This window comes from Sesamum indicum, linkage group LG1 (genome assembly GCF_026168435.1).
Source record: "Sesamum indicum cultivar Baizhima isolate 11 linkage group LG1, ASM2616843v1, whole genome shotgun sequence".
Classification (NCBI taxonomy): Eukaryota; Viridiplantae; Streptophyta; class Magnoliopsida; order Lamiales; family Pedaliaceae; genus Sesamum; species Sesamum indicum.
The window spans coordinates 22,723,482-22,745,384 of NC_142657.1; the positions used below are offsets into that span (position 1 = coordinate 22,723,482).

The window sequence follows — 21,903 nt, forward strand, 5'->3', positions numbered from 1 at the left end:
TTTCAAAGTTTGAAAACTTGAGAGCGAGATCTTAATTTAAGGCAAATCACAAGGAAAAAGGATGTCTATTTATTGCATTCCTTGCTCTCCGTACTTGACCTTTGCTGCATGAATATCTGTCCCCCCCCCCACAATTAATGCATGCCTTCTCCTTCTCTTTCTCTACTTACTTATATACAGAGAGAGAGAGAGAGAGAAGGATTTTTTGTTGCATTGAATGCAGAGTGTATGTCCTTTCACCATTGGAGGAAGCCCATTAAATGCTTACATCTTCAAAGCGTCTACTCTTCTTGCTGATTGGCAAATCTCTCTCTCTCTCTCTCTCATGATCTCATCCCATTTTCCCTCTTCCTGTTATCTTGCATTTACTCCTCACTCCTCCACACACAGTACTCTCTGCTGCCTCAAATCTTGAAATATCAATATCCTTTTGCTTCCTCAGCTCATATTTTACTGCTCAAAACTCTCACTCCCCCATCCCCTACTTTTTCTTTTCCTCTTATACAACTGCTCAATATATATCAATTACTAAAACTCTTGAAATTAAGATTGCTTGCATAGTTTATAAACATACTGCACTCAGTTTTCGTACAAACTTTTACTCTCTACTTTATATAACTCAAACTTGATATGTTATGACTCACAATTAAATGACAGCTTGAGCTCAGACATATTGAATTCGACCATAATCGTTCTATCAAACAGTTGAACTATCCGTGATCTTATTAATCCTCTGTTAGTAATTAATATCAATCCAAACTTGAACAGAAATGTCCAGCTCGACTTGAATTATCTAAGCAAATTCACACACACACACACACAAACATATATATTAATGCATGTATGAAATTATGGAGTCGGCAGGAGTAACTATAAGGGGCTACCTGAAGTCAAGGGAACAACAGAGGCGGCAATAAATAAAAGAATTACTTTGTCCCATTGAATCATTAATCATTTAATATCAAATTATTGCACCATATATAAAAAAAATTTCAAAGAGGAAGAGAAATTACTATGTTTAAAATAAATAGTATCTAGTACCTGCATATCTGTATATATATGAGCATAAGTGAGAGCATTGAATGCATAGCCGGCTGATGAGTCTCCGGTCCAGTCTATCTCTAAAGTACTCTGAAATGTCTTTTCACATTTAACTTTGATCAACATTTTTGCATTTGCTGCTTCACTTTTATCATTCTGGAAAAAAACGAACAAGTTTCTACATTTTGTTTACTTGTTTTCTATAATAGTGTACCACTGTCTTTGGAGCTTCAAGGACTTGCTCTTTTTTGTTTCTTATGCTTGTTTTCTTATGTTCATATTTGTGTAGAAACTTTATGTTAAGTAGTGTGTGTATTTCTTGTTGTTGATGGGGAGAGCACCATGTTGTGACAAGAAGGGGCTGAAGAAGGGGCCTTGGACTCCTGAGGAAGATGAGAAGTTGGTGGAGTACATCAACAAGAATGGTCATGGCAGCTGGCGATCTCTCCCCAAGCTTGCAGGTTTCTTCATCTACATTTTTCACTTCAAGAAAAGGTTTACCAATTCTATGTCAAATTGTTTAGTAGCAACCATAGAGTTTACAACCCATTTTCTCTTACATGATGTGTAAGAAATTTGAGATTTTTTCTGTTTCATTTTGCGCTATGATCCATAGAAATCGACATGTAAGAAGAGTTCTTTTTTGAGTGAATTTCGATGGTGGTATTGCAATTCTACTCTGACAGGCCTTCTTCGTTGTGGGAAGAGTTGCCGGCTTCGGTGGACAAACTACCTTAGGCCGGACATCAAACGTGGTCCCTTCACTCCTGATGAAGAAAAGCTTGTCATACAGTTGCACGGCATTCTTGGAAACAGGTTTCCAGTTTCTTGGCATTTTACTAAGTTTGTGATTGTCGGCTTCTAGAAATTTACATGTGTTGTTATGTTTTTGACTTTTCGTCTTGTCTCTGCACACGTTTCACAATCTGTCTTGCAATGAATTCGTTCTCAGGTGGGCTGCAATTGCGTCCCAGCTCCCGGGTAGGACGGACAATGAGATCAAGAACTTATGGAACACGCATCTGAAGAAGCGTTTGCTTCTTATGGGAATCGACCCTCAGACTCACGAGCCTTCTCCGGTCCCCAACGGGCCGCTGAACAGGTTGCCCTCGTCTCCATCCACACGTCACATGGCGCAATGGGAGAGCGCCCGCCTTGAGGCAGAAGCTCGTCTATCCAGGGAATCACTGCTCTTGATTCCATCTTCGGCGTCGCCTCTCGGGAAACCAGATACCGACTACTTCTTGCGCCTGTGGAATTCTGAGGTTGGAGAAACGTTCCGAAACCTCAGCAATGGAGAGAAAACTGATACTCAAAGCCCCGTTTCGTCTTCATCAAAATGTGGTTCGTTGTCGGGAACCACTACCGAAATCGAGCTTATAGCTGCGGACTCATCGGCTGCACCAGAGAGCAAGAAACCTTGCAATGAGTACGTCCAGGCACGGATGGATTCTTGTAGCTCGGACGAGCTGGAAGACTCTTCTGAATCGACATTGCAGCTGCTCTTAGATTTTCCAAGTAATAACAATGATATGAGCTTCTTGGGACAAACTGATTGCTATAGCTTGTATCCTGGTATTTATACTGACAGCCATTTTGATTGACTTGCCGAAGCACATAAGTGTAACTTTTTGGCTGCTTGTTTCTGTGCTCTTATTACCATATTTTGGTTGTAAAATGGAGCAAGAATGGGTGATATGTTCAATATGGTTTAGAGAGACAACAGTAGATTGTTTCCTTTCTCAGTATTGGCTTCAAATGGGCAGCCTTAACCTTCATTACAACATGGTGTAGTTATTGATTCTCTTTACATCTCATGATTCTTGATGAGGTTATAATTATTTATATTTCTTCTCCATCGGCTGTTCTTAATTCTTACAGCTTTTACCTAGATCCAATATTGTCCCCGTCATCACTCACATATCTGAATACTTTCAACAAAAATGTTAAAGAACAAAGATTGTAAGAGACATTGGAAAAGAGACAGTAAGGACGGTGTCCTGAGCACCGTCAGACTGAAACTTATTTGAAAACAGTCTTTTACGCAAGCCGGAAGTACACATACTATACAGCATCACCAATAGGAAATGGTTCTAACATCCGTTTCCTGAGACCCTAAACCATACAAAACCACAAAAGCAAAAACAAAATTTTACGGTGAAAACTCAAACTTGGCGGCATCCTTGACAATTCATTACCGACCTAATAAAACCTTAACCTCCGAGGCATCCAAAAGCTTTCTTAGGAGCTTGTCCTGTTGCGCGGTACTTAGCTGCCATCTCCTCTGCTTTGAGGATCTCTTCTCCGCGTCTGGCTTCAACCATCGCTCTCTTCTCCTCGGCCTGCTTGTGAACCAGTGCGACCTTGTTCTTCATTTTTTCTGCGTATTCTGCTTTCTTCTTCTCCAGTTGTTCCTACAAGTGCACACTGATTAGTTTCATGTTTGTGTCTAACGACAACATCGAAATACTGTCCTGCTAGAGCAGCAGATGGAACAGTGACAAACAACATAAGCCGAGTTCAGTCCGACGTGCGTTACCTCAATTTTTTTCAGTTGGCTTTCAAGGGACGCCTTCTTGCTGTTTTCCCATGCAGCAACATCAGCCAACTTCTTTTGCGCCCTGTTCCATTACAGACGAACAGCCGCTATCATCTTTCAATTTCTTTCAAGAACATAATCAGCAGCGGAGTTTTATAAGAGTAGTAAATCTCCAAGAATTGACAACAGAGTTTTAATGATTAGGAAACAGCTTGTTTCTCATGTGAAAACGGTACCAGGACACACAACGAAATCATGCCAGATCAATGTGAAGGCTTGATGAAGAATTGCTACACAAATTTTTTGCAATATTAGTTTCTGATTCTTCGAGGAATTGCCACAGAGAGAAGCATGCAGACAAATCATTCTTAATATCAGGAAAAAAGAGATTGAGGACAAGTTTAAGATTTATTTTGGAACATGATAGTGTTGTAAAATAACAAATTGGAAGATAGATAAGCCATACTTGTTCTCCACTTTGGTCTTTTCACTTTCTTCCCATGCCTTGATAAAAGACAACCTCTTCTCATCCTCAAGCTTCGCAAGAGCAACATCTGTAAAGTTCAGACAGTTACTTACATCAGACTCTTCCCAGTTTCCCACCTTAATTCGTAAGCATCACTCTCTCTTTTTGAGACCATCAAACTCTAAAAATTTCAACTTCACACAATGATCAATATTTACAAATACCAACCTCTATCAAGAGATCCTTTTGAGCTTTTCTTTTCAGCAGGTTCTGGGACAACTGCAGACATTTGAAAACAACGTCACAAGTTGAAGATCGGAAACGAACTACACAAAAATCTCCAATAGAAACCGGAAGAACAGAACATTCTTATTTTCTCAGAAATGAAGATCATGATCCCAAACATAAACAAGTCCAACCTTAATCATCCAAGTTGGCGTTCGCTGCCACCAGATTATCACAAATATTATTTTGCGGTATTCGGGCTTAAGACCAATGCAAAAATACTTACATGACGATTCCCTGTTCTAACTAACATCAGAGAAGTTTCAATCAGACATTGATGCTATTAAGAAGATCTTAATGGATATAGGCACTACCAGAGCTGGATCATTCACATATTTTCTACTTTAGGATTTGCTGAACTAAACCAATCACCGATACACTTAACATGATGGGTCACTTTTTGTGAAACGTACACCGAAACAGGTCTGGCCAAACCCAGTCTTGTTAGAATTTTCCGTTGATCGCAAGTAGATCTGGTATCTTCTTCCAAACAATATATATATATATATATATATATATAATGCTTTTTTTAGCTAATACTTATTTGGATAAAATGCTTATATGCAGCTTAATAGAAAAGCTCCTGAATTAATTTCAGTTTTTTCCATTCTCAGAGCAAAAGATGAATTAAATAGCAATTCATTATATATATATATATATAACAAGAAGCAATGGATTAAAAGAAAAAAAGAGATGATAGCATAGATTTACACCAAAATATATTTGATATTGATTTCCATGCATATGCAAACACATAAACATAGACAGAGAGTGTAGTGGAGAATGAATCAATGAAATAGTTAATTACTTGCGAGAGCCTTGCCGTCGTCCTGAGGTGGCGGAGCAACCGGCTTATCGACGTTAGGCTTCTCCATCACCGCCGCGAGTGGTGGCTCCTCCTCTTCAGGCTTCTTCGAAACAACTTGTTCCGCCTCTGCTGCTGCCATTTATATATCTATATAGGTAGAGATATAGATATATCTCGCTCTCTCTCTCTTCTTTCTTCTCTCTCTTACCGCTCTTCAAATGCGAATAAAGCAAGAGAGAAAAGAAGATGGTAAGAGAAAGCACAAAAGATTTCCCCACTCAACACACCAATTAATAACCTAAACAGTCCCTAAGTTTAGAAACGGCGAAAGGATTTACTATTTTTGTCAGCGGCCCTCCAGACAAAAACAACAGTGTTGCGAGCGTGTGTACGTCGGTAATCAGTTTGTTATGTAAGAGAGAGGACTGAGATGATTCTCTGCCTCGGCGGTACAGCGGAACACAGAGGACTGCTTTCCGTCGACCCTCCACACGGACTGTTAGAAAATGAATAATTATCCGTCAGTTGATATCAAATTTCATAATTAATTAAAATTTATAATAAAAATAGAAAAATCATATTTTTTTTATCCCTATATATACTCACTTATTCGCTTTTCAGTTCCTAATGTCTATAAATTTTTACAAAATCGATCAAAGTATGATTTACCCGATAAAGTAGATCAAAATTTGTTGGCGGTTGATGATGGAGGAGGGAAGAGAGAGATGGGGGTTGTAGGGAAGATGTGGTGTGAGTGAGATGTAGAGTAGAGTTTCCTCCATGCCGACAGGTTTAAACTGTGAAAGCGTAAATCTGGCTAAGGTTGAAAACCCAAAAGAATACTTAAATGATATTGACTACTAAGACTGTCGTAGAATTAATATATTTCATTTTTTTCTTTTAGGAAAATAAAATAAAATGAGATGTAATTTTCATGTGAACATCAACAAGTCCACGAATACAGATACATTACAGATATGCTTCTTCCTCACCATGCCCAACACTCACATGATTTCAACCCCACCCAATCAATCCTAATCAAATCATTAATATTTGGATATATTACATTTATACCCTTTCAAGTTAAATATCTAAATATATAAATATATATTTTTTTATTTTTGTAAAATTATAAGGGCTAATTACACTTTCCTCTTCTGAGATTTAATGTAATAACATATATAATATACCCCATGTGGTTTAGAAAATTACATTTAACATTCTTAATGTTTGTTTTAATATGACAAATTAATCCTTTTATTAGTTAAAATTTAATAAATTTGTTGATATTAATAGTGCATATAATTTAATAACAAAAAAAATAATAATCATTTATATTTCAAGAGAGAGAGAGAGAGAGAGAGAGAGAGAGAGAGAGAATTTGATAGATTGAGTGAGGGTGAGATGTGGAAATAACAAGAAGGTGTCCCATGACTGAGAGACGTGCACAACATGACATGATACTTGAGATTTGAATTGAATGATGCCCCATCCCACCCCCTCATAATCATGTGGGATTTTATTATTTTTATCAATGCTTAATTATACTCAAATCTGTTTTAAAAATATAAAATTATATTTTCTCTTAAACAAGTTTTAAATTTACACTCGCATCCCTTTGAAAAATTTATTGTTAACACACGATCATCTTTCATTAGAGTTTGAACGGAAAATGTAGACATTAGAAAAAAAATTTCCATAATTTTTTTTAATTTTTATTTAATATTTTTTATGTAATAATTTTATATTCATAAATAAAAAATATAATAATATTAACCTCACTCCATATATATATATAACATTTATCTTTTTCTAGTTATACTTGAAAATATTAAACGAGGGGTAAAATTAAAATTTAATGTAATTTTCTTGGCTCAAATTATCATTTTTCTCCCAAAACCTAATAGAAACGAGTTATGTGTAACCAGTGAATTTTTGAAGAGAGTATAAATTTAACTTTAAAATTTCTTTCAAATTTAATTAATCCTTTTATTATTTTATAAAACAAGTACATATGTAAAGCAAATAGTAATTGGTATCTCCAAGTGGAATTAAAGCATCCCAAGTGTTTGTCTTACCTTTATTAGTCTGCATGCACAGCTAATTGGTTCTTTAAAAAGCATTAAAAAAACAAAAATGATTGTCTTAGTTGGAAAATGGATGGCAGCAGCAATTGTTTGTGGGTCATCATCCATTCCATTAATGAGCCTCTACCCACTTTTCCTTTTCATTCATGCAATACAAAATGATGCCTACCTACTTTTTCTTTTTTTCTTATACAATAATTCATCACAATATATCTACCAATATTTTTATTTAATTAATACAATAATATGACTAATAACGGCATATAAATTATAAAAATTTACATAAAATGAAATAAATACCTACAATGGAGAGGCATAAATTAGAGAGATTGTAGGTATGGGTTTTAGGGTAGGGGCTCCTCATCTAACTATTGCAGTTATCATGTTATGAATTCTACTTTAAAATATATGTATTAAAAGCCCCAACTCCCACCATATTCTACTTTATCATTTTCTTATTTAATAATTTAGGATTATTAATTTTTTAAAGATCAAGGATGGGTGTGTAAATAGACCATATTGTCAGGGGTGTAGATGTTATTATCCCAAAAGTACATATTGGACCACGAAAATAGATAGAAAGGGGCCGGCCCGTTAAGTGGGCTTCAAGGCAGAGATGAAAGCCTGAAGCCCAGTTCCCGACTAATAACCCCATGTTTAAGTGTTGGGAGTTACTGTGTGAATTAATTTTCCTAATGGATTCCCGCTCTGAAACTATTCCTCCACCTTCACCGGAGAAGTCATGGGGAGAGAAAGTGGCAGCGTCAGTGGTGTCAGTTTACACTTGTCTCCCCAAGAAAGGGAAGCCTCAAGGCCGAGAAGTCACTGTATTAGCCGCTTTTCTCCTCTCCACTCCTTCTCAAGGTTAGTGATTTCAGAATCATTAGCTTATGATGATAACTTGAATTCTACCTTTTTGGTTGTTTAATGTGTTTGGTGCTAAGATTTACAAGTGGTGGCTTTGGGGACGGGAACGAAGTGCATAGGGCACTCGCGGCGGAGTGCGGGAGGTGATGTTGTGAATGATTCGCATGCTGAAGTTATAGCCAGAAGATCTCTTCTTAGGTCTGGATTTTAGTTTTTGAATTACTTCTCCGGATTGTGTTTCAACTGTTATGATTGTTATTGAGATAAACATGCTTGTTTTGAACACCATTCACGAGGTTGTTCTTCTCACTTTGGTAGATTGTTCTATCTTGGAACTGGAAATGCCTGTTGACATTTGATTTGGTCCCCATAGGATCCTGTTTTAGTGTCTTAATTCCATGCCAATGCACATAGCATCAATTTGACTTGCGTTGTGCATTTTTGTTTTTCTCAACGTAAATGAGTTCGTTTGGAAGTTTTTTCAATTATAAATTGATCAGAATCTGCAATGAAAACTGCATCATAATTAAACAATATCATAGTAATGAGTTTTCTTCAATTTTTACCAGGTTCTTCTATGCAGAAATTGATTGCATCACAAAAAATTATGGCAAGCCTAGTGATAGTAATGGAAGCTTGGAGTTGAAAAGTGATTACATGACCAGCTCAGTTTTCCATTTCAGCTCAGATAAACTTGGCAAAAGAAAATTCAAATTGAAGTCAGGCTGGCAGTTGCATTTGTATGTATCACAATTGCCATGTAGGTAGTAGGTGTTTCATATGGTCTTTTCTGTATATGATCTCACTTTGATCATCAATATGTTATGCTTCTCTCTTGTTTTCTTTAGGTGGAGACGCATCTCTAAATTCGCAGATGTTCACTTCTTTAAGCAGTAGTTCTCTAGAAAAAGGGAATATAGCGTGCGCCCCACCGGAATGTTCTGCCGGGCAGAATGGTAATCTTGGGTGATTTTTACTGAACTAATGATTTGAACATGTTCTCTGGGATGTTTTGCACGCATTTACACGTAGTTTTCTTGTGTTGTTTTCTCCTTTCCAATGTATGTGTTTTTTGATACTCATGATTGGCGGTTGACTTTTGAGTATCATAATTAAACTTCAGTGATTTGTCTCCAGGTGCTTGTCTTCAAGTTACTGGGTCAGTTCAGAGGAAGCCTGGCCGAGGAGATACTACTTTGTCTGTAAGCTGCTCTGACAAGATTGCTCGCTGGAATGTTGTTGGAGTTCAAGGTTTGGTTTATGATATATTATTTCATATTTTTATCTATGGCAGTGAAAGCTAGGAGGGTTGGTACCATACCAATATGAGATAATTCTAGAAACCACCTTTAGGTTGTCTTGCTGTGCTTTGATAAACCATAAGGCTTCATTGCTACTAAGCTGCGATTCAAAGGCAGAGGTTGAAGCATATCTGCAGTTACTTTAATGTCCTCGGTGACTACTTATTACAACAAATAATGATCAAGAACCTATGTGAAGGTTCTATAGAACAATTCAGCCTAAAAGTTGAATGTATATGTCAGCCATGAATTATATCCCCATTTCTGTTACAATACGCTTAATGATGAAACAACATGCGCCAGGGTTCCATGTCTGTATTCGAAATGCATTTTGTTTCTGCTTGATGCAATTCTTAGTTGCCTATTAAATTTGTACCATGTGCTTATGGACAACATGCTTTGGAAAATTGAAGTAAATTATTGTAATTCAACTTATTAGAAAAATCATGTATTAGTAGGATCTGATTGAGATCTTTCTTCTTGTGTAGGAGCTCTACTTTCCTGCTTTCTGGAACCCATTTATATATCCTCTATAACTGTGGGTCTATCCCAATGCGGTTCTGCAAATCTTACTGTGACCAATCACCTTAGAAGATCTTTACATGAGCGGATCATTCCATTGTCTGACGAACTGGTGGAACCCTTCCAAGTGAATAAGGTCATATTGTGAATTATTCCCTCCTTTTGGCATGCAGCATAAATTGAATGTTGGATGGATTTCAGCAATTTTGTTTATTTATTTTCATTAACAGCCACTCCTTTGGGTAGCTCCAGTGCCACCTAAGGAATTTCAACATTCTGAGACTGCTCTTGAAACCTTAACTTGCGGGTGGGCATCTGTGATCATGATGTTTGATGCTGACGAATGCTGTTTTCTTGCCATCCTGTTCGCTGAAGTCATAGTCTTGATTTGCAGGTATTCTATATGCTGGAATAAATCTGGCTTGCATGAAGTCATTCTTGGGACAACAGGTAGAAAGCAGGGAACATCTGCAAAAGGTGCACTGTCTCCATCTACAGAGTCATCTTTATGCAAGTAAGAGTTATTGAAATCTAGAGATGGCAAATGGAAACTTAGTAAACCTATTTTTAACTCCCCTCAATTTTTTTGTCCTTAGGAAGCGTTTGTTGGAGTTATTTGTATCACTTAAGCAAGATTGTTCATCAAAATGCTGCATCAGTGAGATGACATATCGAGAGCTCAAGGTATACTAATGTACTGTATATCTACTGGTGAAGTTCCTGACCTTTGGGCTTTGATGTATATGATTTTCTATTGCAGGGATTAGCTGAAGAGTACAGTGCAGCTTCTCATGCCTTTAAAGCAAGCCCGAATTTTAGAAACTGGCTTTTGAAACCCCAGGGTTTTGAGTCCTTTACCTTCAAGAGACACTAAAGCAAGTTATGGGGTGTTCCAAGTAATTCATGAGTGCTGAATACTGTTGTGACAATGGCAATATTGTTCAGTCTGTTAATCCTTTGGATCTGCTCTGCGACTAGTCATCCCCCTCTTGCATGGCTCTTTGCGGAACAGTAACACCATCTTGTGTTTGTCTGTTCACTAGGTGTTGGTGTTGCTGCACCGAGAAATGGGTGCTAAAAATTGTTATAGCATTGGTAATTCCCTGTAATGATGATTTCCCACTTTATAAAACAAAAATGACATGGTATATTAAATTTACGTGGAAGAGATATAGAGGTGTCTATGGTATATATTTTGTGCTCATTTGACATGATGATATGCAGTATTTTTAGCAGCAATTGAATTTTGAACAAAGAAATTGTTCTTTTTCCTTTGTGCTTCATCTTGCAAAATGAATGGTTCGATTTTCAGCTTGAGTTTCAGCAATTTTCTGGTGTACTGTGGTCCAAGTTGGGAAAGAGCATTGCATTGTTTGCAATGTACGTATCCCGAAACTAAATGAACTCATGTTTTCTAACTATTCTTCATGTTCTAGTTCTGCTGATGGAAGGAACACATGCATGAGCAGGGAAAGACAGGCAGAAAAAGAATTGTTCAGCTTGGAGAGGAAATGGTTATCAGATGTATCACTTTTCCAGGTTCATGCCTATTGCTTCTTGTTTACAGCAGCACATTACATATGATTTGGAATGAAGTAATAGTGTAGTCAACCCAAGAAATGGGGGCTAATTCACATGTTTAATTCCCACTATCACACTTCTCACTTGCTTCACTTTTACTTGATTGCACCTGCTGGCGAAGTTTTCATGAAACCTATAATCCTCCACGCGGGACTAGTAGTTGTCCCAATGTTTCTCCCCGTATTTCTGGTAATGCTCTGTGTTTTCTTATTGCAACAGTGCGTGTGTGTGTGCTTATTTTCAACTTTTTTTATTTTATACACACACATACATATATATATAATTACTGTCATTCTCCCCCACATGCAGATGGTTAGGATTAAAGTTGAAGATTAGAAAAGAATATATTTCTTATATTATTTTGAAGTCAATGTATTACTCATTAGGAGAGTCAACTGCAAGTCGAGAGAGAATGAAAAATCAACGTCACTGGTGCTTTGGAAAGAAGAAACATTTTCTAATAGTATTGAACTTTGAAGCCATGAACCATTGATCTAATGACAGCAAAGAATTGTTCATATTCCTAGTCTCTATAAGTTCCACTTCTAGTGTAGATAAAACCTCTTCCTCTCCCTTCAACTCTAAACACAAACAACCAAACACCATCATTCCCACACAACACACAGGGATTGTATGTATAAGTATTGATTACAAGGGTGGGGAGCAGAAGTGAAGAAGCATGAAAGGGCATGAAGAGAAGTTGATGAAGCTATTCTGGCTAAGGCCTGCTTTTCAGAGACATTCTCAGGGGTCGAACTGGTGGAGATCATGCAAGAAGAGAACTCCTTTAACATCTTCCCTTCTTCTTCTCTTCTTCTTTCTTCTCTTCATTTCCCTACTGTCTTTCGTCGGCTGGATTGACCTTGTAAGTCTTCTTTCGACTTTTCTTTAGCAAAGAAAAAAACGATAGGCTATTATGAATGTAGACAAACAAATATCTACCCAAAAAATGAACTTCGAGCTCAAAACTTTTCATGCTTGAAGTATGAGATCTGGTTATCTCGATTTATAAGTACTATTGATTTGCGGTCATTCGCATGGGTAAAAAAAAAAAAATTCTGTGATTTTTATACATATTTATTGGAAAAAAGTATATATGATCCTTGAAATATACTGTATAGGTGCTGAAAATTCACATTTAATTGGGCAGATAAAGTCAATGAATTTATATAATCTCTAGCCCTCTACGAACATGTACTGAAAAAGTTTGCCTGGTTGAAACAAAACGCTGGGGAGGTGTTAACTAAGCTCATAATAAGCTATCAAACATTGAATATTTACAGACAAGGATGGGATGTACTATACTTCCTATTAGTTTCTTGCATTGGCAAGAAGTCAGTTACGTGCTCATCTGGGATATAAATTAACCGGACCTACACATACAAATAATAATTTTATTTATTTATATTTTGGAACTATTCTTTCAAGAATCCTGTGGTCGGAATACATTAGTTATTCTTTTAATACAAATTGACTAGCTCTTAATCTTTTTTATTAGTAATATTTTATTCATGTATATTTAAAGTTAATGGAAATTAATTTTTAAAAAATATCAGGTTCAATTAATTAGTCATTTTATTTCATTAAAATAAATATAATAAAAAAAGAATTAATGTTCGTGATCCAATAGCAATTGATTTTATTGCATCTACCAATTTCAATTTATTATTTTTATCTTTGCAGGCTAAATATGGAGGATACTCTTCCCAGAAAACCTTCCCGAATTTCAGCAAAAAACCCACTAATACCCTCGAGTTTCCCCTAGACTGCACCACATGGAATCACACCAACACCTGCCCGAAAAACTACCCAACTTCGTACATACCTGGTGCGAATCCTTCGCCGAAATCAACCTGCCCGGAGTATTTCCGATGGATTCACGAGGACCTGAAGCACTGGAAGCAAACCGGAATCACGAAAGAGATGGTGGAGAAAGCGCGGAGGACGGCGCATTTCAGGCTGACGATTTTGGACGGGAAGGTTTACGTGGAAAAGTTCCGGGACTCGATTCAGACTCGCGCTTTGTTCACTATGTGGGGGATTTCACAGCTGATGAGGTGGTACCCTGGGAAATTGCCTGATTTGGAGCTGATGTTCGACTGTGATGACAGGCCTGTAGTACAAGAGAAGGACTTCCGGCAGCCGGGCTCCGGGCCGCCGCCCCTGTTTCGGTACTGTTCGGATTGGCGGAGCTTGGATATTGTCTTCCCCGATTGGTCGTTTTGGGGCTGGTAATGCTTTCCTACTTTAGACCGAAAAAAAAAAAAAGAAATAAAGTAATATATATATATATATATATATATGTATATATACTTTCGTTTTTTCACATAATAATAGATAAAAAGGGCCAAAATTGGACGCCTGTCTGGGCAATGGACTGACTAATGCATTAGTCATGCAGAAAACAACTATTTATTTGATGTTGAAATTTAGATTTTTCAAGCCACCTGCTTGAAGAATTATTCATAGTTAAATTCGTCTTTTGTTTTCAACAGTTTATTTAATTTGTATAGGGCAGAGACAAATATAAGGCCATGGAGAAGTGTGCTGAAGGACATAAAAGAAGGGAATAAAATGGTGAAATGGGAGGACAGAGTACCCTATGCTTACTGGAAGGGAAACCCTCATGTTTGCCCATGGAGGGCTGACCTTATGAAGTGCAATGTTACTGATCAAAATGACTGGAACACTCGTCTCTATGTTCAAGTAAGTCCATTCACATGAAAACTTCAATTTTCATGTCAAATAGTTTTGTGGGACTTGAGACTTGTGTGCATTAAGTCCAATGTGTAGTTGTATGTTCTTCAGACAGAAGTGGAGTAAGTTTTGGTGAATTAGTCGGATTAAGTTTTGGAAAGTTAGACAATTTTCTTAGTGCTGATTGACGCTAGAATTTCTCAGAGGAATACATAGAAAGACTTGATACTGATATTTCCATGTGTATGATGAATATTGATCAGAAGACTATTTGTTTCCTTAGTTGTTGACGTAATGCAGCCAACTGAAGAAGACTCTTTTGAATTTGAATGGGCAAACATTAATATATCTTCTTTTGTGTTTCAGGATTGGGTTGCAGAGTCTAAAAAGGGATATAAGCAATCGAATCTTGGAGACCAATGCACCCACAGGTTAGAAATTAGCTAGAATGAATCTATGATTGATTTCAGTGAGCTTATTTGAGATTAAAACAGTTGGTTTGGGATAAATTGAATCCAATTGTAGTAGTAATTCTTATTGTATTTGGTTTAATTTAGGTACAAAATTTATATAGAAGGATGGGCGTGGTCAGTGAGTGAAAAATATATTCTGGCCTGTAACTCGCCAACCTTGCTAATGACACTTCGTTGGTATGATTTCTTCGTAAGGGGTATGATCCCTCAGCACCACTATTGGCCAGTTAGGGAGAATGCTAAATGCAGGTCCCTTAAATTTGCTGTTGAATGGGGAAACAATCACACAGAAAAGGTGACGCCTTTCATTCCCTACCTACAAAATTCGAGTTAATCTTTAGTCACCTAAGACGATATTCCGGATTCCGAATGTTTACACTTTATTTACTGTACTGGATATCCTAAATGTGGTCAAATTATTGAACTGTATGGTTATTAGGCGAAGGCCATTGGGGAAGCTGGGAGCCGTTTCATCCATGAGGATCTTAAAATGGAGTATGTTTATGACTATATATTTCATCTGCTAAACGAATACGCCAAGCTCTTGAAGTACAAGCCCACCATTCCTCCAAATGCAGTGGAGCTTTGTTCGGAATCAATGGCTTGCCCCGCAGATGGGAACTGGAGGAAGTTCATGGAAGAATCCCTGGAGAAGTTCCCTAAGGATTCCGCTCCATGCACAATGCCTCCACCTTATCAGCCGCAAGAACTCAAGGGTTTTATTGATACAAAGGTGAAAGCAACTAAAGAGGTGGAGGCATGGGAGAATGAGTATTGGGACAAACAGAACAAGCAGCACTAGTAATCAAGCCTTCTTAGTATGTTAAATTGCTAATTAGATTTTGTAATTATGGGATTTTGATGGAGACTTTGATGTTACAACTAATTTGAATGCACTTAGGTGTTCGATATTGTTGTCTTCATCTGCTGAAGTAAAATATACTGTTGGTTTTTATTTGGACGCAGGCAAGGTGAATACTCGAATCAGGCTACGTTATGATATGAACATGTTCATTTATTACAAATAAGTTATTTATTCGGTAGACTCACTATTATGTACCGGACGTCTTGCGTTTGAACTTAATTGGGTGCGTGTGTCGAAAAAATAAATAAATTATACAGTGGAATTTATGTGCAGTGATTGAGAATTAAAGACATACATGAGAACAAATTTGCTCATTCAAAACCAACAAATGTGCTAGAAATTGGCATGTGTTTACTTTTAACTCGAGAGTCCGGATAAAGTAGCCAATGCGAAGTTGAGGACATCCAAGGTGTCTTTATGCATTGATGAATTTCGGATTTGTAAATTTGAAACCCAAAATTGAGATTAAAGAAATCTGAAATTTATTTATTTGAAATCTTTATTCAACTCAAATTTATGGATCTAATACAATCAAGAGTGGAAAATTCATCTTTTTTTTTACTATTTCGGGCCGGATAGCTTAAAGAAGTGGGGTCCACGTGATTTCAACTTCAGTTCTTGCTTACCTTCAATATGGTTTGGACAAGGTTGAATGCGAGTGCTGCATATTTGTATAATGATTATCATTCTGAAACAAAATGAAATAATCATTCTTAACCAACGCCACTCATCCCCACGCTTGCTTTGCTGCCAAACTGCTCTATTCTTCATCATTATATTGTATAAGGGTTAATTATATTTAGTCATATTTGAAAATATGAAATTATATATATTTTTTTAAAATTATACTAAAAAATTTATACTTTCTCTTAATTTTTTTTTTTAAAAATTACACTTACATCCCCTTCAAATGGAATTTAAATATAATCAACCCATTGTATAATACTCCTATATATTTTAAATATTCAGTTACAAACCCCATATATTAAAAATAGTGAAAAATGCATACCACTCCTTGTAATTTTAAATTATAAAATTATATTTATAAGATTATTTAAGAATTGTTGGATTTAATTTAAATTTTAAGGTCCAAATTTAAGTAGTAGATCAATGTTCAAATTTTATTCAATAAAGACATTAAATTTCTTGGTGATTATTCATTATATTTTTATATATTATAAATTATTTTTATTGCATTTGACTGTTAAATTATAAATTATTTTTATTGCATTTTACCCAATATTTATCTGGAAAATTCTAATTCAAATTGAATTCGTCCAAACTTGAACTAATAATGACAAGTGCAATACATTTACGATGCAATTAATGTATAGTTCATGGAAAGCAACCAATTACATAGCAAATATGAAACACTTATTTTGTGATTAGTTTAGTTCGACCAAACTTGATCTGACTAAGAATTTTCCACCTTTATAGATACGGACACACGCACCCTGTCCCCACGGGATCTGTTCTTGGAAGTACCCTGTAAAAACGGAACCTTGTACGTGGCTGTCTCATACTTATTTTCAGAAATTAGAAGTGGCTAACAAACAGAATGACAGCCATTCCTTGTCCTTAGGCCTCTCCCACTTTTTCTGGCAGCCTTCATCCAATCCTCTTACATGTTACAACAATGTACAACAAAAGATAAGTGTATACAATAATATAGAGATTCAAGAATGCAAATGACTAGACATTATTATTAATGAAACATCCATCTGTTGGTTGTGAATTCCTTCTTTCTTTCTTTTGTTTTACTTGTCTTGTATTTGGACAAGAAGGAGGCATCATCATCAGGGTGTGTCTGTTTTTCAATTTGTTGCATAACAGAAATCTGAAAACATTATAAAGAAAATGTTGCACAGGCATCCGACGAGGAGGGCTCACTCAACTGTTTTCTTCCTTCTTACCGTCATCGTCTTGGTTGCCTTACTCACTCGATGGCTCGACCTCGTGAGTCATCTTTCCTTGGCTTCTTCATCTCCATTCTAAGCTTGTTTGTAACACTCATGTTTGTTGCTTTGTATTTCCTTCAGTCGATAGTCACAGGATTATTACAAAAGAAACTCCACCTCCAGGATTCATCCATGTTATATTCGTCAGAATTTGACTGTTCCCTCAACTGTTCAGACATTGCACCTCTGACAACAGAGATCAGCAATTCATCAGCTCCAGCATGTCCCGAATACTTCAGATGGATTCATGAAGACTTAAAGCCTTGGAAAGAATCTGGGATCACGAGGGAAATGGTGGAAAAAGCTAAGCATTTTTCACATATTAGGATCACCATAGTGAATGGCAGACTGTACACTCAGAAGTTCAAGGAAGTTTTTCAGACGAGAGACATTGTCACAATATGGGGTCTTTTGCAGCTTCTTAGGTTGTACCCTGGAAGAATACCGGACCTGGATCTCATGTTCGCATGTGATGACAGAACCGTTGTCCACAAGAGTGACTATAGCAGCCCCAATGATTCAATCCCTCCACCTGTCTTTCACTACTGTGGAGAAGAAACAAGTTACGATATTGTCTTTCCTGATTGGTCGTTTTGGGGTTGGTAAACATTTTCTCTTCTCAGAATTTTAGCCTATATTAATGATTAACATTGATGTCCGGCTAAGGTTGCACGAACGTATAACACAAATGTCCAATCAGTAGGAACTGACTTGTCTCAACTATTGCAGGCCTGAGGTTAATATCAAGCCATGGGAAGAGCTGAAAGAGGAACTGAAAGAAGCTAACCAACGAATCAAGTGGAAGGACAGAGAACCTTATGCTTTTTGGAAAGGAAACATTAAACTTGGTCGTGCACGAAAGGACTTGGTAACGTGCAATGTGTCTAATGGACAAGACTGGAAAGCTCGACTCTTTGACATGGTATGAAAAGAGGTGCAATCTTGTTATGTTCAAATCTGACATCGTTATACTTACCCTAACTTATGTTTTCTACACATTGTAGCAATGGTCCGAAGAGAAGAAACAAGGGTTCAATAGTTCTAATTTAGCAAGTCAGTGCACTTACAGGTATGCACATCGCCAATTGTTACAGTTTTCACTCACTTCCCCATGTTCTTACATAATTATATGAAGCAGGTACAAGATTTATGTCGAAGGAAATACTTGGTCTGTTAGTCAGAAGTACATATTAGCTTGCGATTCCATGACATTGGTTGTGAAACCACATTACTATGATTTCTTCACTAGAAATTTGATGCCCACGATTCACTTCTGGCCGATTAAACATCAGAACAAGTGTTCAGCCATTAAATTTGCTGTTGAATGGGGCAACAAATTCACAGACAAGGCAACAAACTAATTCCAAAGCTTTTTAGTTAGTTTTAAACAAAAGAGACATGTTTGTGAAGCTTTGTGTTCATTGCTGTAACAGGCACAGGAGATTGGAAAAGCTGGCAGCCAATTTGTGCAAGAACAGCTCAAAATGCAGAACATTTACGACTACTGTTTCCATGTCTTAAACGAATATGCAAAGCTTCTCAAGTATAAGCCTACAGTCCCTGAAGGATCCAAGGAAGCATGCTCAGAGACTTTGATTTGTTCCGTTAAAGGGCAGAAACGGAGATTTAGGAAGCACTCGATGGTGAAAAATCCATCGGACACGCTCCCGTGTGCTTTGCCTTCTGCCTATGACCCTACAGAGCTCCATGCTTTCATCGAGAAAAAAGAGAATCTAACGAGACAAGTTATTATGTGGGAATCGAGTCAAACCACCACCTGAAGCAGATGTCTGCAGGTGCTTGAAGTTCTTGCAAAGGGATTCAGTTGAATTTTTTGCTTGAGAAAATTTCTGTAGCCTGCAGTAATAATGTTACATTACTCCAGTTGTGTAGAGTGCGATGTGTACAATGTCGGGTGGCTCATACCATGCACTCTAAGAATGTATATCTTTAAATACACTTAGGAGTTGGATACCATTTTTCCACTATTTATTGCATTCAGTTTACATATTTCTGTATCACATAATCTTCAGCCTTCTTGAGCTTAATTAACACTAAATTCCTTTAATATATCTGTCCCTTTTTCGTTGTTTATAAACCGTATTCGTTTGAGTGGTGGATTCTAATTTTCAGCCTACTTGACCTTAATTGACACTGAATTCTTCGATATGTTCTGTCCCTTTTTCGTTGTTTATATGACATTTTTGTTTGAGAATTACATACCATTCGAATATGAAGAACATGGATATGGTTAGATAACTTCTTATCACAGATCAAGAGTTTTGACAAGCATATCAGTACTGTCGATGAGCTTTCTGCTGAGAATGGATCTGAAGTTTGAAAACTTGCATGAAATTTCTGCCAAAGATAAGTACTTAAAAAATAAAGTTTGAAGTTCTGAGAGTTTAATATCTGCTTAATCTAAAGTATGCATCAAGAATGCTCGTTGGAACGATGCTGATTGAAGGAAGGAAGATCATGGGTAACCTTAGACTCTCAAAACCTGTCTTTGGGTAGTGTTAGGGACGATGTCTCGTTTTTCTGTTTCTGTATTGTTACTACTACCACAGACGAATTCAGTGTACAGTGTATTTAAAACTGATATAACAGATAATAGCCACAGGAAAACTGTAGCTAATATTACATTAAAAATCTGTCAAAACACATGAAAACATCACAGCAACATATATAGATAATCTTATCCCTCTAATACTAGTAATGAATCCACACCAGTCAGCTAAACCGAAAATAAAAAGAAAAATCGGCCGTCTTCCCATAATATGAGAAAGAGCCGAAACCAAAATCAACACTTGAAAATTTAAAACAAGAAACGGGAGACAAGGTGATCTATGGTAAGGAAACTTCAAAAAGCTCTTGCTTTGAGGGTGTCCCAGCTCATCTCGCTGGGATCGGTTGCTTGCAACTCAGCCTGAATACCATCTAACTCTCTCTTGAACCTGTCTTTGGAACTTGCATACAGCATCTTAGTCCTCACCCTTGCAGTATCCGGTGACCTGCAAACAACGGAACTGATCATCCACCATTTTTGACATATGTGTCCTCTAATTTTACTAGCTACGTACTGATGATTATTTGTGAAATGCAAGGTACTTGCAGTTTGTATGTATTTTTACCATGCAATGAAGAAGATCTTGCTCTTGTGGCAGTTCTCATCGGTGGTGAAGTCATAGTCAAAAACAGCATACCGACAGTCGTTATCAGGCAGGCTGCTGGTGAAGTGTTCATACGTTTCAGCATGGTCACCAGCCTTCTCTACCATCACTTGCTGCACATTGTCATCAATCTTGAATATGATGTATCTGTAGTTACGTTTCGCTTTTAGCTCCAAGAATTTGAGCTTGCATTCATCGCTTACTGCAATTCCAGATGCTGAATTCGCCTGCAACCAAATAGAGGAAGAACCAAAGGAAACAAATAACACGTAATACATAGTCTCATTTGAGCTACACAAGGTGAAAACATCCACATAAAAAGGGCAGATTATGTTGACATGATCAGTCTCTATTTCACAAAAAGAGAAACATGAAATCAGACTCAACTGAAACTCATATGCCACAAAATCAAGAAAATGATACACATAAAGATGCTTTTGTGCAAATATTCTTCAAGAATATCGATACGAGAATAATTAAAAGATCCCATCAAATTCTAAACATTCTTGATCATGCCAACTTATATGCCCAACAAATAAACAGAAAAACAAAAAGATGTAGGATCTAAGTAATTGAATGAAATGATCACATGCAATTGCATGGGTGAGTGAAACTAATGACATACCATGTTTTTTTGTCTTTTCTTTTTGTGTTTTGTCTAGTGAAAAATGGAGCTTGGGAGCTGTTGAAAAATGATCAAAGGGGAAGAAGGTGAATAGAGAATGGAAAAGGATCCTTGATTTTTGGTAATGGCATTGGAGGAGTTGAAGAAATGTTCAAAGGGATGAGAGGGATTTCAGGGTTGAGATATAGGAAAACTAAAGGCACATATCTCTTTGTGCCTTTTTGAGGCTCATCATTCTTCACATTCAACAACTTCTCTTTTCATGATGCTTAAAAAATGCACATTTGTAGGAGATGAACAAAATTCATCAAATTTTATTGGTTTGAGGTTTTAATTAATTATTTCAAAATATTATAAAAAGTAAAGATTTGGTATGTACAATATATATATATAATTCAAAAATGTTATATTTGTTCTCATGTTCTCTTTAATTATTATTTATTATGGTTTGAATTATTTTGGGTAAATATAACAACGCCGGTGTCGAATTATTTTTAAATAATAAATTAAAATAAAAAATCACGGATATGCGTATTTTAAAATTATCGTATTTATGCCATCAACATAATTTCGTCATCTTAAATTTATATAAGTAGGATGATCTTCAAATTTAAA

At 36.7% G+C, this 21,903-nt stretch overlaps 6 protein-coding genes across 15 annotated transcripts; 4 read left to right on the top strand and 2 right to left on the bottom strand.

The window, feature by feature from the left end:
- Positions 1 to 142: 142 nt before the first annotated feature.
- On the top strand, positions 143 to 2,899 carry MYB17 (myb domain protein 17). 2 transcript variants are annotated; one of them, XM_011093654.3, is made up of 3 exons: positions 143 to 1,502; positions 1,728 to 1,857; positions 1,994 to 2,899. In XM_011093654.3, exons 1-3 carry the CDS (start codon positions 1,370 to 1,372, stop codon positions 2,643 to 2,645), a joined length of 915 nt encoding a protein of 304 aa, XP_011091956.1. In that variant the 5' UTR covers positions 143 to 1,369; the 3' UTR covers positions 2,646 to 2,899. The 2 variants fall into 2 exon arrangements, with proteins under 2 accessions (XP_011091956.1, XP_020550956.1); XM_020695297.2 differs by having other exon boundaries at positions 1,366 to 1,502; positions 1,748 to 1,857.
- A 114-nt stretch (positions 2,900 to 3,013) lies between these two features.
- Positions 3,014 to 5,494, bottom strand: LOC105172264 (remorin 1.4). Its single transcript, XM_011093642.3, has 5 exons — positions 5,140 to 5,494; positions 4,275 to 4,325; positions 4,047 to 4,134; positions 3,581 to 3,662; positions 3,014 to 3,455 (listed from the first exon to the last, which is right to left on the bottom strand). The coding sequence occupies exons 1-5, from the start codon at positions 5,276 to 5,278 to the stop codon at positions 3,255 to 3,257; spliced, it is 561 nt and encodes a 186-aa protein (XP_011091944.1). The 5' UTR covers positions 5,279 to 5,494; the 3' UTR covers positions 3,014 to 3,254.
- Positions 5,495 to 7,857: 2,363 nt separating this feature from the next.
- Positions 7,858 to 11,486, top strand: LOC105174353 (denosine deaminases acting on tRNA). 7 transcript variants are annotated; one of them, XR_016064712.1, is made up of 12 exons: positions 7,858 to 8,090; positions 8,171 to 8,291; positions 8,663 to 8,853; positions 8,942 to 9,049; positions 9,231 to 9,344; positions 9,883 to 10,052; positions 10,147 to 10,223; positions 10,311 to 10,430; positions 10,513 to 10,600; positions 10,677 to 10,812; positions 10,960 to 11,011; positions 11,353 to 11,440. XR_016064712.1 is itself a non-coding variant. In XM_088878774.1 (11 exons), exons 1-10 carry the CDS (start codon positions 7,880 to 7,882, stop codon positions 10,788 to 10,790), a joined length of 1,314 nt encoding a protein of 437 aa, XP_088734900.1. In that variant the 5' UTR covers positions 7,858 to 7,879; the 3' UTR covers positions 10,791 to 10,795; positions 11,353 to 11,486. The 7 variants fall into 7 exon arrangements, 5 of the variants coding, with proteins under 5 accessions (XP_088734900.1, XP_088734898.1, XP_020550991.2 ...); XR_016064713.1 differs by having other exon boundaries at positions 10,677 to 10,795; positions 11,353 to 11,438; XM_088878774.1 differs by lacking the exon at positions 10,960 to 11,011 and having other exon boundaries at positions 10,677 to 10,795; positions 11,353 to 11,486.
- Positions 10,975 to 15,632, top strand: LOC105172282 (uncharacterized). 3 transcript variants are annotated; one of them, XM_011093672.3, is made up of 7 exons: positions 10,975 to 11,011; positions 11,353 to 11,455; positions 13,181 to 13,728; positions 14,011 to 14,203; positions 14,561 to 14,625; positions 14,752 to 14,962; positions 15,107 to 15,632. In XM_011093672.3, the coding sequence occupies exons 2-7, from the start codon at positions 11,378 to 11,380 to the stop codon at positions 15,467 to 15,469; spliced, it is 1,458 nt and encodes a 485-aa protein (XP_011091974.1). In that variant the 5' UTR covers positions 10,975 to 11,011; positions 11,353 to 11,377; the 3' UTR covers positions 15,470 to 15,632. The 3 variants fall into 3 exon arrangements, with proteins under 3 accessions (XP_011091974.1, XP_088734878.1, XP_011091967.2); XM_088878752.1 differs by lacking the exon at positions 10,975 to 11,011 and having other exon boundaries at positions 11,187 to 11,455; XM_011093665.3 differs by lacking the exons at positions 10,975 to 11,011; positions 11,353 to 11,455 and adding an exon at positions 12,177 to 12,362.
- Positions 15,633 to 17,130: 1,498 nt separating this feature from the next.
- On the top strand, positions 17,131 to 19,610 carry LOC105172294 (uncharacterized). The gene is made up of 6 exons (XM_011093683.3): positions 17,131 to 17,488; positions 17,572 to 18,092; positions 18,220 to 18,412; positions 18,495 to 18,559; positions 18,629 to 18,839; positions 18,924 to 19,610. The coding sequence occupies exons 1-6, from the start codon at positions 17,390 to 17,392 to the stop codon at positions 19,269 to 19,271; spliced, it is 1,437 nt and encodes a 478-aa protein (XP_011091985.1). The 5' UTR covers positions 17,131 to 17,389; the 3' UTR covers positions 19,272 to 19,610.
- A 520-nt stretch (positions 19,611 to 20,130) lies between these two features.
- On the bottom strand, positions 20,131 to 21,457 carry LOC105172305 (actin-depolymerizing factor 10). Its single transcript, XM_011093690.3, has 3 exons — positions 21,289 to 21,457; positions 20,625 to 20,890; positions 20,131 to 20,504 (listed from the first exon to the last, which is right to left on the bottom strand). Exons 1-3 carry the CDS (start codon positions 21,289 to 21,291, stop codon positions 20,354 to 20,356), a joined length of 420 nt encoding a protein of 139 aa, XP_011091992.1. The 5' UTR covers positions 21,292 to 21,457; the 3' UTR covers positions 20,131 to 20,353.
- Positions 21,458 to 21,903: the final 446 nt, after the last annotated feature.

What these genes read in the sequence shown, in the direction of transcription:
- MYB17 (XM_011093654.3), top strand. Translation starts at nt 1,370, where the DNA reads ATGGGGAGAGCACCATGTTGTGACAAGAAGGGGCTGAAGAAGGGGCCT. An exon ending in ATCTCTCCCCAAGCTTGCAG is followed by an intron (nt 1,503 to 1,727) that starts GTTTCTTCATCT and finishes CTACTCTGACAG; the next exon opens with GCCTTCTTCGTTGTGGGAAG. An exon ending in CACGGCATTCTTGGAAACAG is followed by an intron (nt 1,858 to 1,993) that starts GTTTCCAGTTTC and finishes ATTCGTTCTCAG; the next exon opens with GTGGGCTGCAATTGCGTCCC.
- LOC105172264 (XM_011093642.3), bottom strand. Translation starts at nt 5,278, where the DNA reads ATGGCAGCAGCAGAGGCGGAACAAGTTGTTTCGAAGAAGCCTGAAGAG. An exon ending in CGACGGCAAGGCTCTCGCAA is followed by an intron (nt 4,326 to 5,139) that starts GTAATTAACTAT and finishes AAATGTCTGCAG; the next exon opens with TTGTCCCAGAACCTGCTGAA. An exon ending in AAAAGGATCTCTTGATAGAG is followed by an intron (nt 4,135 to 4,274) that starts GTTGGTATTTGT and finishes TGAACTTTACAG; the next exon opens with ATGTTGCTCTTGCGAAGCTT.
- LOC105174353 (XM_088878774.1), top strand. Translation starts at nt 7,880, where the DNA reads ATGTTTAAGTGTTGGGAGTTACTGTGTGAATTAATTTTCCTAATGGAT. An exon ending in AACCCTTCCAAGTGAATAAG is followed by an intron (nt 10,053 to 10,146) that starts GTCATATTGTGA and finishes TTTCATTAACAG; the next exon opens with CCACTCCTTTGGGTAGCTCC. An exon ending in TGACATATCGAGAGCTCAAG is followed by an intron (nt 10,601 to 10,676) that starts GTATACTAATGT and finishes TTTCTATTGCAG; the next exon opens with GGATTAGCTGAAGAGTACAG.
- LOC105172282 (XM_011093665.3), top strand. Translation starts at nt 12,177, where the DNA reads ATGAAAGGGCATGAAGAGAAGTTGATGAAGCTATTCTGGCTAAGGCCT. An exon ending in TCGTCGGCTGGATTGACCTT is followed by an intron (nt 12,363 to 13,180) that starts GTAAGTCTTCTT and finishes TTATCTTTGCAG; the next exon opens with GCTAAATATGGAGGATACTC. An exon ending in ACACTCGTCTCTATGTTCAA is followed by an intron (nt 14,204 to 14,560) that starts GTAAGTCCATTC and finishes TTTGTGTTTCAG; the next exon opens with GATTGGGTTGCAGAGTCTAA.
- LOC105172294 (XM_011093683.3), top strand. Translation starts at nt 17,390, where the DNA reads ATGTTGCACAGGCATCCGACGAGGAGGGCTCACTCAACTGTTTTCTTC. An exon ending in TCACTCGATGGCTCGACCTC is followed by an intron (nt 17,489 to 17,571) that starts GTGAGTCATCTT and finishes TATTTCCTTCAG; the next exon opens with TCGATAGTCACAGGATTATT. An exon ending in GCAACAAATTCACAGACAAG is followed by an intron (nt 18,840 to 18,923) that starts GCAACAAACTAA and finishes TTGCTGTAACAG; the next exon opens with GCACAGGAGATTGGAAAAGC.
- LOC105172305 (XM_011093690.3), bottom strand. An exon ending in AAGATCTTCTTCATTGCATG is followed by an intron (nt 20,505 to 20,624) that starts GTAAAAATACAT and finishes CGTTGTTTGCAG; the next exon opens with GTCACCGGATACTGCAAGGG.